Source organism: Panthera pardus, unplaced genomic scaffold (assembly GCF_024362965.1).
Source record: "Panthera pardus isolate Hobbes unplaced genomic scaffold, ASM2436296v1 HiC_scaffold_13, whole genome shotgun sequence".
Classification (NCBI taxonomy): Eukaryota; Metazoa; Chordata; class Mammalia; order Carnivora; family Felidae; genus Panthera; species Panthera pardus.
Window position 1 is genome coordinate 202,553,615 of NW_026526688.1, and position 14,794 is coordinate 202,568,408.

General features: G+C 58.7%; 1 protein-coding gene across 1 annotated transcript in view; it reads right to left on the minus strand.

The window, feature by feature from the left end:
- Window positions 1–14,794, minus strand: part of HTT (huntingtin) — a 147,581-nt gene that overhangs the window by 5,065 nt on the left and 127,722 nt on the right. Inside the window, exons 54-65 of the mRNA XM_019453826.2 lie at window positions 13,133–13,233; window positions 11,845–11,999; window positions 11,357–11,496; window positions 9,932–10,014; window positions 8,200–8,330; window positions 7,964–8,093; window positions 5,822–5,977; window positions 3,224–3,414; window positions 2,945–3,059; window positions 2,604–2,817; window positions 2,086–2,191; window positions 190–352 (exon numbers count right to left, since the gene is read on the minus strand). Coding sequence (XP_019309371.2) covers window positions 190–352; window positions 2,086–2,191; window positions 2,604–2,817; window positions 2,945–3,059; window positions 3,224–3,414; window positions 5,822–5,977; window positions 7,964–8,093; window positions 8,200–8,330; window positions 9,932–10,014; window positions 11,357–11,496; window positions 11,845–11,999; window positions 13,133–13,233 — 1,685 coding nt within the window. The remainder of the gene's footprint in view (window positions 1–189; window positions 353–2,085; window positions 2,192–2,603; window positions 2,818–2,944; window positions 3,060–3,223; window positions 3,415–5,821; window positions 5,978–7,963; window positions 8,094–8,199; window positions 8,331–9,931; window positions 10,015–11,356; window positions 11,497–11,844; window positions 12,000–13,132; window positions 13,234–14,794) is intronic.

Consider the following 14,794-nt stretch of genomic DNA (forward strand, 5'->3'; position numbering starts at 1 on the left):
GACGAGAGGCCCAGAGGGTCAGGGGCCACAGCTCTACCGAAGCAGGGGTAAGGGGTAAGGGGCGCTGCAGTTTGCAGGGTGAGGAGTGGGGCCCACCAGCACCTGCACCAGGTCAGCGCATCCAGGTGTTAAAAGGCATTCGGTCCGGAAAGTCGGGGCTTCCCCTGGCCCGTGACCCCGTGCCCTCACCTTGTACACAACGGTGGCCATGAACTGTGGGTATGGCTGCTGGTTGGACAGAAATTCCCCAATGACTTTGTTCATGACATCCTGGGGTGGGAAGAAGTCATCTAAAAACTGAGGAAGGATCCGTGCCACCACTCTGGCTTCACAGGGGAATCCTTTCCTGACCCTAAAAGGAGGGGACACAGGTCAGAGTCTGGCCCCACCTCAAGAGGGCCTCATGTCTGATGCCAGCTGGGAGGCGCCCTGGGTCCCAGTATGTTACAAACATGTTGCAAACAGGCAACCCCCTCCTTACTGGCCTCACCAGGCACCTGCAGGTGAAGGCACGGCTCGCGGCCCCCCAACCCGTGTGTGGGCTGAGGCCTCAGAAAGGGGTTTCAAAGTCGTGTCAAGTTGTAAGCAACAGGGGTTCGAGATGGTGACATTAGAGATAAAAAAAGTTCATAAGGAGAACACCATCCACATTCCGTTCGGTTTCCATCCATGTCCAAATGCTGTGGGTGTCTCAGCACCCCGTTCTGATGCCAGACCTCTGCAGTCAGCAAGGACCCTTCTTACCTGACCCCTACCCGCACACTCTCCTGCTGATGCCCTCCACGCCCTGCTGCCCCAGATACTACAGTGAGCACCTCGAGCGATGCCTTCTGGCCAGGTTCCTGCATTTGTGCCCACAGAGGAGCCATACGCCGCTGAAAAGTGCCGGAACGGCCCCAGAAACGGGGCCCTTGCCTCCTAGGCATGCCCAGACCCCCCGCCTGCATGCCAGCTCTGGCCCAGCAAGGGGCGAGGCTGCTGCTCTGGACGACACCCACAATCAAAAGCTACCTCCCGTCAACTCAGTGTCCCCCCCGCCTGACGTCTGGAGAGTGACCACACTGCATGCCTGACAGCACTCGCTAAAATGTTGGTGTATTTTGTTAGCACTGGGATGCAAGGTCCACGAAGGCAGGGACCCAAGTGTGGGCTCCCCTGCCCGTCACCCGGCTGTGGTCAGGCTCGACAGATCTGTGTGGAACAGAAGATGGCTATAAACACTCATTTTAAATTTCAACACAGAAACAGACTGCAATGCTTGGCTTTCCTGAACACCTCATGTGGACCGAGCGGACGCAGGGAAAGCCTTGGCTCAGCGTGCTCTTGTGAGAAAAAGCCAGAAGCCTCCTGCTGACTGGGCCAGAGGGACAGGCCAGGCTGAGTGGTGCAGAATGGGCCTCCCAAGGCTGCAGACGCATCGCGTAGTCTGCACTGGGAGGCCTGGGGCAAGGCCTGGGGCAAAACGCAGGGTGCGGTCCTGGGGAAAGAGCCTGACAAGGTGCCCAACCCATTTTCCAGAGCTGGCAAACTGAGCCTACTCTGGACACAAGTGCACACGTTGGGGGGGGGGGGGGGTGGCGGGGATTAATTACCAAGCTCTCAGAGATACTTTCCTTTGCTGTTTAAATCTTTACCCCGGTCTACCGAGCACGACTCCTGGAAGCTGCTGTTAATGGTGCTCCGGGGCTGTGCTCCCCAGGCCCGGGGCAGGGGGGGGGGGGTTGTGGGCCAAGCCTGCTTTGATGGTAAGGCTCCCCGCCCAAAGGCAGCAGTGTCCCACAGACATCTCCATTACTGCTCAGAACTCCACGTGCCTGTCCGGTTCACATGCCCCACCCGAGGCCTCCACACTGACAGGGGCTGCCCCCAACCTTCACGGGAGAGGGACACCCCAAGCTCCCAGGTGCTGAGGCCCAAGGACTGGCCGCTCCCGCAGAGCCAAGTGAGGCGTGTGTGCAGTCAGGGGGAGAGCGGGGAAACCGCGGGCCACGGGGGCAGGGCTGAGAAGGGAGCAGGTGCGTGCGAAGGCAGCTGCTCCCGGCGAGCGTCCCAGGGCAGCTCAGGGCAAAGGCGGGCGTTTCTCACCTGTCGAAAAGAACGGACACACGCTCCATAGCCACGATCACGGACTCGCTGTCTGGGGCGGCGGGGCTGGGGTCTGAGGTTCTGCCTGGGCTGATTTTCTCCTTCCCTGGAACAAATCATTCTGTACTGTTACTTGCTCTGAAGACCACGCCTTGAACCCACAAGGGAGTTCAACGAAGCCTGAGAGATCATGTGAAATCAAGTGACAGGAGAGCTCAGCCGCCCAGGGCCTGGCCCCCCCGTGGGTACATGGGGTGCAGTGGTCAGTCTGCAGACCTGCTCCCTGGGCTGGGCTCTGAAGCCTACACAGCAATGTGGCCTTGAGCCAGTAACCGCAAGCCCCTGCTCTACGATCTTCCTGAAGTGCAGTGGGGTCGTGGGGTCTGTGTCCAAGAATGAACACGCTTCTCGCTCACTTGGACAGCAGATCCGTATGGTCTGGAGTTCGGTGGCACTGAGCTGGCAGGCACAGGTGGGCCCGGGCCAGTCTCTGGGGCCCCGTACCCCACACCCCGCACCTGTGTACATGCAGGTGAGCATCAGGCCCAGGGCAGCCATGGCCCGGTGCGGGCTGTGCACGTTCACTCTGTCCACACTCAGCTTGACCAGGGACTCAGCATCCAGCCGGCACAGCTGTTCGGAGAGCAGAAGACGCTCCAGGCCCCGCAGGACGCAGTGGTAAATGATGGACGGAGTGGACTCCTCACTCCCGGACAGCATCACCCCACACATCTGAACACAAGGAAGACTTCTGGGTCAGGCCCCCGCCGCTCGCGCTTGCTCCTCTGAGAGTACCACCCGCAGGGGACAGAGCGCGCACACACGTCCGTTCCAGAGGAAGGCGCCCAAGGCCGCTCACCTGAATTACTGACGCGGAGAATTCTGGGCCTACGTCCAGGGGATAGTTCTCAATCAGGTAGAAGGCGGTGGCACACATCACCAGCACGTGCTGCTGGCTGTGAACATTCACGCAGCTGAAACCAGGAGACACGGGCTGGTCTGACGGTGCGTGTCATGTCGCCAGGACCTCCGCCCCCGTCCCCACGGAAGGGGGCCCACCTGGGCCCCAGGACCTGGTGTACGACCCCGCCCTTCCCCCGGCCCACGCCAAGACCCCCACGCAGCCACTGCCACTCACTGGGCTGCCCCTTTGAGGTTGGACAGGAGGTAGTCGCTGATGACAGGGACAAGCTGCTTCGCCGTCTCATCCAGGAGGTCACACTCCAGCACGTAGAGGGCGCCATGCAGGGCCCCGACCCTGCTGGGCAGGTGGCTGCTCCTCAGTGTGCTCTCCAGCAGCCGGCTGACGGGCTCGGCCACGGCCTTGTCCTAGAGCACAGGCACAGGAGCAGAGGCTTGCCCACGACGGGTCGGGAGAGGCCAACGAGGGGCTGACCTAAGCTACAGAGGAAGACCGGGTGCAGGAGCTCCGGCAGCAGGCCCCCCAGAGGCCCCTGAGCGGGCGTCCGGGCACCCGGCTGGCGGGAGCGTCCCCGGCTCCCCCGCTGACCAGAGCAGCCCCTGTGCCTCACCCGGTCACGCCAACGCCGTGTCCCCACAGACACCTTCCTCCCAGGGGCCTGCGGTTTGGGCCGCGCCAGGGAGAGTGGCCCGAGGGACCGGCCGCCGGCGGGAGCCCTGCTCTGTGTCTCTAATGCGCTCCCCTGGCGGCCGAGACCCCACACGTGTTGTCACAACGCGCCCCACCTGACGCCCCGGGAGAGGATGCTGGCAGCTGGCGCCTGCTTCCTCGGGACTTGCCCCCCCCCCCACCCCCCCCCACCCCCCCCCCGCTTTACCCTGTGCCGATTGTGCTTTGTTTTCACCGGGGTAAATCCCAGCCATGAGTATATGTGAATCCTCCCAGAAAAACGCAGGGTGGTCTTGGGGACCCCTAACAGTAGTCTGCACTGACCTGAACCAAAATACTACCCGTGGCCGTTAGCACCCTCGACACAGTAGGGCGCAGTGGAACCCTCGCGCTCCGTGCCACATGCCTCCCTCAAGACGCTCCTTTTAGAGCAGAGGCAGCCACAGGAAACGGTATGGAAGTGGGGGTGACCCCAGGGCTCCACAAGCCACCCCACTTCGGAAAGGTGGCTACTGGCACCTGAGGGTCCCTGCAGGCCCCGCCAAGAGCAGACGCACACGCACCACGGCGGTGCGACGCCTTCCTAAGGACGGTTCCGCCGTGCATCCAGCCCCTGCCTCTGGAAGCACCGCCAGGACGTGCAGCGAGGGACGCACACTTCCTGACACCACGTAAGTGTCTCAGGAGGAAAAGACAAGCTTCGGAGCGCGGCTGCCTACACAGAGGCCCATGCATGCACGTCAGGGTGGGGAGTCTGTGTCCATGCAGCAAGTCTTGCCTTAGGGTCTTCTTAGAAAATGATGATTGTTTATTTGATTTATTGACAACACAACATTTGTCTAGGGGGACCTGGGCCTGAGCACAAAAACACAATTACAATGAAAACGAACCCAGCAGCTGAAATCCCCCACAAAGACAAAAGGACCCCTTCAAGTCCAGCTGCTTTGACATGTCTCTCGACGCCCAGAGGGCACACACTTTGAAGTGATGTGCTCACAGAAGGCAGGCCAACGGATTCATTGTTTCTGTTCCCTGATGGTGGCACCAGGGCTCTGGCCACCCAGGATGGATGATACCTGCCTGGGCACTTCGGGTCAGAGGGATGAATCCTACAGGGGAGCAAAGCCAGGAAGGGGCTAGAGTCAGGGCTCTGGGCCACAGACGTGGACTCAGACCTCTGCCATGTCCCATGTGACCTGGTCTCAGCTTCCGGGGGCCCAGATGAAACAAGAGCTCACCTTTGTGAGACTGGGCGGGGAGACCTGTTCTCGTGGTCACTGTCAGGACAGACAGGACTGAGGGGGAACGTGGGGGGGGGGGGGGGGGCAGAGGGACAGCACCACCGCGCCCCACACAGGGACCCAAGCCCCTGGCCGTGGCAGCCCCCACATGCTTGGTGGATGAATGAGTCTCCACCACCAACGTGAAGATGGGACTCCAGGAAACAGGGAGCAGAGGCCCCACAGATCCCGGGTAAAGGCTACATAGCAAAGAGCAAGCACACGCCAAACCCGCACAGCCTGGAGTCCAGCCGTTTCCTTCTAACGGCAGAGGTTCTGTCCTTCCCTACGCTGACCAGAGCAGGCCCCGTGCAAACGCCTTCATGTGCTCACATCACGTCCAGTTAGCCTGGACCGTGCGTGGTGACAGACACACAGAAGAACGGGTGCATGCCGCGTCGGCTGAGCTCTGATCGACTGGGCGCAGAATAAGGAAGAACGCAAAAGCAGGCAGTCTGCCCTCCCGCTAACAACAGACAACGGCATCCGGACATGGGGGACAAATGCAGGGTTTCTGGGGTAAAATGGCCCCCGGGAGGGAGGTCTGTTGGCAGGAAGCACGGGAGCTGGCAGCTCTTCAGCAAAGGGGCGTGGGGGGGGAGGCGGGGGGCCGTGGGCAACTGAGGAGGAGGGGCCGGTCGTGTTCGCGCTACCCACACCGTGATGACCCAGAGCCAAGGGGTACAAGAGCCCTAATCCAAGGCTCGCCCTCCGTAACACGCTTCACGGTGACCTACAGAAAGGCAGGGATGTTAGAGCCGAGTCCTCCCACTCTCCTTCCGGGTCAGGCCTTCCAAGGCCGAGGCTCCCTACGGCCACAACACGCAGCCAGTACAAGGTGGCCTCCGCACCGCCCGGGGCTTACCATTCCGAGGACGGCAGCCGCCTTGCAGGTGGCAGGCACCAGGTACTGAATGAGAATCTCGTCTTCTGCAGGGTGCGCCCTCCTCAGCTCGGTCAGCGTCAGATACATCATCTCAAACTGGGTGCGCTCAGTGAACAAGTCTGAGACCACTAGGAGCTGGGGACGCAGAGCATTCAGACAGGAAGTAAGCCACAAAGTCCAAAATACGTGTGCCAACATCCCCGAGACATTTAAATATGGGAACTGACGGGGGCCCTGACTGGAGACGTACAATCCAATGGGAACAGGTAACGTGAAGAGCGGGCCACCCAGTCTCTTCTTCAAATCCCCCTGCATCTGTGCGGCCCACCGAGGGCGAGCGCCCAGATCTTAGTCACGACCGCGGCGGAACCGCTGAGAAGCCCTCTAGCTGTTATTCTGCAAGATACTAGGTCTCTGGGCAGCAGAGGGGACGGGCTCTCCAAAGCCCTGGGACAGAGGAAGGGGCAGCTGTTTCAGAAACAAAAGCTCAGCAACTCAGTCTCCCCAAAATGTTCAGTTCTCTGTTGTTCACTCTTCACATGACACCACCTACGCATAAGCGTCACTGAGGCGAGCGCGTGTCTGCTCTTTAGGGACGCTGCCCCTCCTCAGAGGCCCCGGAGGACAGCGGGGCTCCGCAAGTCGCCACAGCAGCCCTACGGAAGGTGGACGTGGTGGACCCTGGAGGACCTCCCGGGTTTCTCAAGGTCGGAACCACTTTTGTGGTAACATCAAGACCCTTATCAGGGGGCGCCTGGGTGGCTCAGTCGGTTAAGCATCCGACTTCGGCTCAGGTCACGATCTCACAGTCTGTGGGTTTGAGCCCCGCGTCGGGCTCTGTGCTGACAGCTCAGAACCTGGAGCCTGTTTCAGATTCTGTGTCTCCCTCTCTCTCTCTGACCCACCCCCGTTCATGCTCTGTCTCTCTCTGTCTCAAAAATCAATAAACGTTTAAAAAAAAAAAAAAAAAAAGACCCTTATCCGCCTTTTCACCTCTGTTCTCCTCTGACCACAGGGCGGTGTTTTCTCAAAGTCCTTTCGTAGTACTATCAGGCTGAATGCGGAGCAGACAGCCTGGAGCCTGCTTCAGATTCTGTGTCTCCTCTCTCTGCCCCTCCCTGGCTCAATCTCTCTCTCAAAATTAAATAAACGTAAAAAACAAAACAAACAAAAAAAACCCCCAAACCTCAAAAATTATCACTGTTATTTCAAATGGATTAATAACTTACAAAAAGGCCTGTATTACAGGTGCTTGTAATTTATTGATTAAAAAAAAATCAAACTGTAAACTTCTATTACAAATTAAAAATAAAATTATTAAAACTCTCAACTTGACCAAATGGAAAATAACTTAAGAGCCTTAGAAAGTGCGAACTGAGAACAGCCAGGCTCAAAACTCCCGCCTGCAGGTACCGGGCAGAGGTGCCACCGAGGCCTAGGTGAGGGAAGCCCGTGCCGCAGAGACCGCGCAGATGGTGGGCGGTAGCTGGTCAGTGGGCAGGAAACAGGGACCCAGGGTCTTCAGCTTCAGACTCCTGCTTGCTTCTCGCCAGACGATGGTAAAAACGCTGACGCGGCGTCTCACGAGGAGCCGTGTGCAAACCCCACAGATTTCACTTCCGGTACCGTAAACACTGACGGGTGTGACCCACTCTCTGGGGTCCCCGCGCGTGCGGCAGCCTTGGTCCGCAGGTGACGACGGCTCCACAGCAGAGCCTCTCAAAGGGGGTGTGGTGGTGGCACTGTGTGCACAACTCTCTTCTGACAAACCCGACATTTAAGAAACAGACCCTTGTGGAGACAAACGTGGCTACGTAACGTGGCCTTGAGAGCCGTGGTACGATGGGACGCTCCTGCACTACTTCCACCGTACCGAAAAGGGCATCGATGGGCCACGGACTGGAAACTCGGAAACGGCCGCTCCACCGGCTGGAGAGCTGCTACGGGATCACCCTGCATCTGTGAAACCCCGAGAGCTCCTTCCCGGGTTCCCAGGGACCGCGAACTCTGCGTGAGCGTGCAGTGTCCGTACTGGCGTGTACGTGCGAACACCCGTGCCTGCGTGTGTGCCGTCACGAGCCCCGTGCGCGTGTGCAGGGGCAACGGGGGAGGCAGACTTACAGATCGGACCACTTCGCTGATCAGGATGATGGGGGTCCTTCTGGCTGACCCTGACGGCAGGATCCAGCGACTATACAATTCAAGCAAAAACTGGGAACAGGAATGGATATCGACTCCAGCCCGGTGCTTCCTGCAGAGTACGCGAGATGAAAGGCCTGTTTCAAGGGGTGCCCCAATCACATCAAATGACTGACGGGAAATTTCAAATCGCTTGAAATGAACGGCAGATAAGAAACCTGGAGTTGACCGGCGATGTGGGTGGTGATGCAGACGTGGGGACGTCGGCCTCCTCCTCCTCCTCCTCCTCCCACTCTTCCTCTCTCAGGGGCGTGATGCTGTTCCCCAGCCACACGGAGTGAATGGACACCTTCAGGAGACAAGGACACAGGGCTCAGTGGTCAGGGCACGGGTGTCGGTCCCCTGAGCTGCAGACCCCCGTGCCCTTCCCGTGCTTGTTCTGGGGATGGCGGCAGCAGTGCTGGGAACGGGAGTCGATCTGTCCGCCGGGGTGCCCCTCCCCCCCCCGCCCCCCCGGCAGGGCAGCGTGCTCCCACGTCTGCTCTGTTCACGAGGGGGCCCTCCGGCACGTGGCATGGCATCCACACTGCCAGCGAGCGTGTGCTGCATTCCCACCACCATCCGGGACACCGGCCCCAGTTCCCACTCTGCACGGACAGCCATCTCCCCTTCCGACCCCACCCGCCGTGGGGGACTGGCAACAGGAGGGCAGGCTGGAGGTGGCCACCATAGACGGACTAGGGGCTGCAAGGCCTCAAGCAATCTCTAAGCTCTGAGAGAGGGTGGCCCCCTGCTCCCCTCATTCCCCAACAGCCAGTGACGGCTCAGCATGGAGGGATTCGGGAGCCAACCGGCCTGTTAGCAGGGCAGGGTGGGTTCAGGGCTCAGCCCCAGGTGAACGCACTACACTCAATTCTCGGCGGCTAGACGTGAACACAGGTGCCGAAGAAAGGACCCAGCCGGGCAAACGTCAGCGTACCAGAATAAGGCCAGGCGCCACCCCAAGAGCCAACGTTGCTCACTCATAGCCTGCTCCTCAGAAACACTCTCGTAGAAATGACACTGAGCTCCATCACCTCGACTTGTCTCAGGGACAGAAGCTTCTCTGCAGGGACAGAGCTCGGACGGCCTGCCTGTGACTCCTTGATCATAGAGGAACGTGCGTGGGCAGGAAAGGGTGGGACAGAGCAGGCCTGGGGTCTCTGCTGCAAGCCTGTGCCCCGAAGGGACGGGGCTGCCCTCGGGACAGACCGGTATTTCCAAACCCTGCTCTGACCAGCGTCCTCCGCGACAACAGCTAACAAGAAAACAGCCCCGCATACCTGCTAAGTAGCCCAGTGAGGTTTGAGAGGACACGGTGGGGACAGAGCAGCCACGAGGCTGCCACACCGAGTCCTTCCGCCCAGCACACACCCCCTCACAGCTCCAGGGGCCACGTCCCTGTTCCCCAGCTCCTCCAACGTCACTGGCATATGCATGACTGTCCTGTTTTTCTGACGGGAAAACCGAGTATACTTCAAGGTGACCCACCCAGTAAGCCGTCCCCTGGGGCCCAGAGCCAGCCCATCCGCCACACTGCACTATGGGACCACACTTCCCTCTGAGCTGGCAGCTGGGACACTCGTGGCGAAACTGGTGGCCCATCAGAGCATGGGCCCCTCTCTGTGTTCGCCCCACGCGTGCCGCTCTCGCCTGTGTGACGCCCCGGACCTAAGTCGAACTCACACCGTCTCGCTACCTTTGCACACGCTTACACCAGTACGTGCACGAGACCCTTTAAATCCTCCTCGGAGTAGAGCATATAGGAACAGATAAAAGAAAAACGCTCCTTTTATTTAAAAACCACAAGTAACCTTTTCCTCTGGATGTACTAAATGGCCCGAATCCAAGGCTGACAAGGGACGGCGAGGAGAGCTGGGGGACGTGACAGGCCACGCGGGTGTGACTGACCTGGCCGAGCTTGTAGCTCATGTTCCCCAGCTCCCGCTCAGGGTTGATCTGCAGCAGAAGCTTGTCGTGGCCGATGAGGGCACCTGCGGGCGAGAACACCGTGACTGCTGCCCTGCGTGGCGTCGGCCCGGCAGCGCCCGCCCAGACCCGCTGGCAGGATGGCACAGCTCTGTAGAGCCCGGAGGGTCTCTGGGGTCTTCTCTGCCATTTTATAGCCCATTAAGCTGGGAGAGCCAGCGGGGCAATAGTGAATGATCACTTTTTCTCTGGAACAAACCAGCTTAGGACTCTGCAGGGGAACTGGCTGGGGCCTGAGCTGCAAAAACCAGTTAGCAGCTGCAGATGGGGCGACGGCCCAGCAGGCGGGCGCTCTGCTCTGGGGGCCGGACCACGTCAGTGGGCAACAATTCCCAGGACCCTGCTTTGGTGCCCAGGCTGTCCAGCTGTGCCCACCAGAGTGGGGTGCGGGCAGAAGCCCCTACTCAACCGACCCATCTTTTCCACAATCAGTCTTTTACACCCTCCACACCCCAGAACAAACGACCCCTGCCCCTGGCTAACCCCTAGTTAACCCTTTGCCAGATCGAGCATCAACACGCCGTCTTCCAAGAGGCTTCCTGGGCCCCTTGCCCTGGAAGCACGTGCTCTGCTCAGGGCTCCTGGAGCGCTGGCACTCCTCCTGGCACCTACTCTCTCCTGCTTCCTGTGACACCGGGTGAGGCCCCTTCTTTCTCCCGGTGGGCATGACCCTCACTGGATCTATGGCCACCCAAGTTCACAATCCTGACTTTAATTCAATGCCCCGGTAAGTACACTTCTACACAGAACATTTTCTGGGTAAAGCGTTTAAGGTGCCTAAAATCGCAGGATCTAACAATTCCTAAAATAAACTAACTAGGGGATCACAAAAACGCTGCGCTAAAATATCATTTTTCAACAGAAAACGTGTGCACACAAAATTCTCGTCTTGTAAGCCAGGGTGACAAACTCGAGCGCCCACTTCAGGGGCAGGCACACGGCCTGCGGTGCAGACAAAGCGGGCGCAGCGCTGGGGGAGGGGACGGCAGCCGGGGACGGAGAGCTCGGGCTCAGGGGCGCCCGGCCCCAAGGGGCCCTCGGAGGGTGCGGCCTGCCCTTGCCACGGTGCTCTCTCCCAAGAAGCTGGAGGTTCACGGGGATCACTGATGGACTCTGATTTTTCACGTAACTGACCAGTTCTGCTTCCAATGGCCTGACTGGGGAGAGACACGACTCCGGTTCAGTACCAGACTCGAGCTCCGCAAGGCTGATAAAATTCCCTGGTCCTGAGCAACACTCGTGGTCATGAATTAGGGCAGCACATTTAGTATCGCAGCCCCCTCTTTAGTATTTCGGGCACATTCTCATCCCGGCCCGGGGACGAATGGCCTGTCCTCCCACAGGTACCTGTAGTAGCTGGAGAGAGAGAAGGGACGGGGTCCCACGCTTGGTACAAGTGATGGGTGGCGACATTCTCTCTCTTCGAAACCATCGCTTGGATCTCTTGCTCCACAATTCCTCTGATAATGCTCAGCTTCCTCCCAAACCTGAAGTTCAGAACAAAGGTTAAAAACGGTATTTTCCTTCCATCGAAACCTCAAAAGCCAAAAACCTCGGGGCTTCCTCCAGCTTTGCCTAAAGGAAACACAGGCGCCGATACAGCAAATGGCACTTCCTTTGAGGCGATTCCTGTCCACGTGCCCTGGGCTAGCCCTCGCTCTGCCGGGGTCCGTCCTGAACACGCAGGCCTCACTGCCGCGGGTCACCAGATCACCTCTGGATTCGCACCTCTCGCAGCAAGCAACACGCCCAAGTGTCGTGTTTGTAATTCTGGCAACAAGGGCAAGGGCCCGGGGAGGAGGTGCCGGTCACTCTGTGCGCCTCGCTGGCCTCACCTGGTGTCGAGAGCTTTCAGGGGCTTGTTCCGGGGCTGCTGCTCCAGGCAGCTCACGGCCGGGTTGCCGGCCACGGGCACAGTCATCGCACTCAGCACCAGCGAGGTGATGGCCTGCACGGCCAGGACGTTGATCTGGGTCCTCTCCGTGTCTTCCTAGAAGGAGAGTCCGCGCTTTACCAAGTCACGAGCGGCCAGACACCCACCTGCCCACAGAGCCCGGAGGCCATGGTTCTCAGGCCACGTGGCCTTGCGGGGAAGAGCCCCGAGCGCTAGGGGGCACACACCTCCCTGATGCCGCAGCCCACACGCACCTGTGGCTTGAAACGAATCTAATGGGCAAATGTCCACCTTTCAAAACAAGGTCTCTTACGGATACCAATCTCCAAACACAAATTACTTTTTAAGAAATTGCCCTGAAATTTCCTCACTCATTTTCGGGACTTTGCATATGACAACCCGTTAATTCTACACATGAATTTAAAGACAATCTGGTGGCACCTGGGTGGCTCAGTCGGTTAAGCAGCCGACTTCAGCTCAGGTCACGATCTCATGGTTCATGAGCTCGAGCCCCGCACTGGGCTCTGTGCTACAGCTCAGGGCCTGGAGCCTGCTTCGGATTCTGGGTCTCCCTCCCTCTCTCTGCCCCTCCCCAGCTCGTGCTCTGTCTCTCAAAAATAAATAAATGTTAAAAAAAAAAAAAAAAAAAAGACAATCTGGATTTCTGACATATGTCTACTCTTTGAACATTCATTTCTACAAGTTTGTACCACACCTTCTAGCAGAATTAGGGACTTCTATCCCGTGACTTTCAATATCTCAGGCTTTGCCTTATCAGAACATGGCTTTTGCTAACATTATAGTAACATAAGGTCCCCTGACATTCCAAGACGCTTGATAAATCTCTGCAAATGACGCAGGTACACATGCGTACGTGGTCTTTATAACGGGCCTTTTCATTTGATTCAACCTCCACACTGCACCTGAATACTGATAAACAGAACTCACAAATATTTTCAAGAAAGGGTGTAACCTTACTGACCCTTCACATGTAATGCACTACGATGAACTGTACTCCACCCACTGGGAACCCAGGCCACTCAGACTTTGGGGGGGGGGGTTGCTCCTGTTGTGCAACACCAGTCTAGTATGAACTGGCTAGTCTTCTACAGACAAGACCAAGAAAACGAGCGTGCAGCCCTTCTTTAGGCCACCACAAACAATCCGTCAGCTGTTGTTAACTGCCCGTGTGCCAACCAGTGGACGCACGGGCCTGCACGCGGCCTTACTTCCGGCGGGCTCTCCTCCTGCTCCATCACGAGGGGCTGAGTCACCAGGACACCGAGGAGGGTGGCCCACGTTTCCTCAAACTGGGTGCGGCTGGTCCATCCTAGGAATGTAAACGTCGCGTGAGACGGAGGGTTACCTGCTCCCCAGACTCCTAGATGTGAAGGGGCAGCTGGGCCTGACCAGACGCTGCCCTGGGGCACCAGGTACAGCAGCCCCCTTGCCGCACACGCCAATTCCAAAATGCCGCCACACTGCCAGCTCCACGCCACCAGCGAGGACACGGAGGCACACGTCTGAGGCCACGCGAGCAAGCGGCACTGGAGGACTTCGGCCCAGGCACCCTCTCGGCCCCCCACTGTGGAGATGTGGGGACGTCCCAGCGGGCTACCCTGGTCGGATTCAGAACTGCTTCTGCCCTGCTTACAGAGGGCTGACAAGTCTTCCACAAAGTCAGACCAGCGCCCTGGGCCACGGGCTGCGTAACCCCGTACGAACAGCAGACCGCCGACCGCACGCTGGGAGTGGGTGAAGTGCGTACTCTGGGATTCCATCTCAATAAAGCTGCTCAAACTAAAAACGGAGAAGCAGTGGTTGCTCTGACCCCATCTCAGAAGAGCGGCAGATTAAAAAAGGACGGAACGTTGCTGGGGCGCCGCATCTGGCGGGCCGCCCACAAGCAGCATCGCCACCGGCGGCCCTCACGGAGCGCGTGAGGAGTGCTCGTGTCCGAGAGCCGAGCGCTGCCTGTTCCCGCTCGTGACCCGCCAGGTGGGGGTGGCCGTGCCACTGGTGGTAGGGCCACAAGTGACGGGGAGGGGGTGCCGAGGGCAGGAAAACCAGAGCATCAACCTCCAGGATCCCCTTGGTAGAAGTGGATACGGAGGGAGACGGGGTGACTCAGAGGGGCAGCGGAGGCAGACAGCCTGACCTGGTGAGGCTGCTGGAGATACAGAGGCCTACGCCATCGATTTACGGGAAAGGAACAGGAAGCACACAAAAAAAGGCATGAGCAAAGGCCACATCAGGAAGAGACCGTGGAGCTGTCTGGGGTCTGAGTTACAATTCGGGCACGAAGATGCCTGAGAAAAGGAACGGATGTCACACAGGGTGGCCAGGAGGCTGCCTGGTAACTACCTCCAAGGAGAGGAAAGAAACCGAGCTTCCCAAGGCTCTGGTCTTGGGTCACCGCTGGGTTTCACTCTGGACAGGGTCACGAACTGTCTGCTTCACTAAAACCAAAGTAGAGGCGAGAGGGTGTCGGCTGCCTGAACCTTCTGGGATCAGAAGCAGCACAAAGTGCACAGAAGCCGGAGACAAAGGGCGGGCCCATCGTGCAGCAGATGTCCACACCCGCCTCAAAAGACAAACACTCCAGATCTACCAATCACGACCCTCTCGCCAGACCACACGTCGCGCTGCACAATGGGGACAAAAACGTAACTTCCACCGTGCTGCAGAAAGCGGGCAGGAACCCTGACCGGGAAAGTACTGATATGATTTACTGAGTTTCTAGGAGTGTCTCTCTTAGTTTCTGAATCCGTCCTGACACCGTGGATGACAAAGCCAGGGGTCCCGGAGGTAGAGGTGACCTGCCCCCTTCACCCAGAGTCCCGTGCTGTCTGACACAACGCAGTCTACCTTCCCCCTGCTCGGCCGTGCTG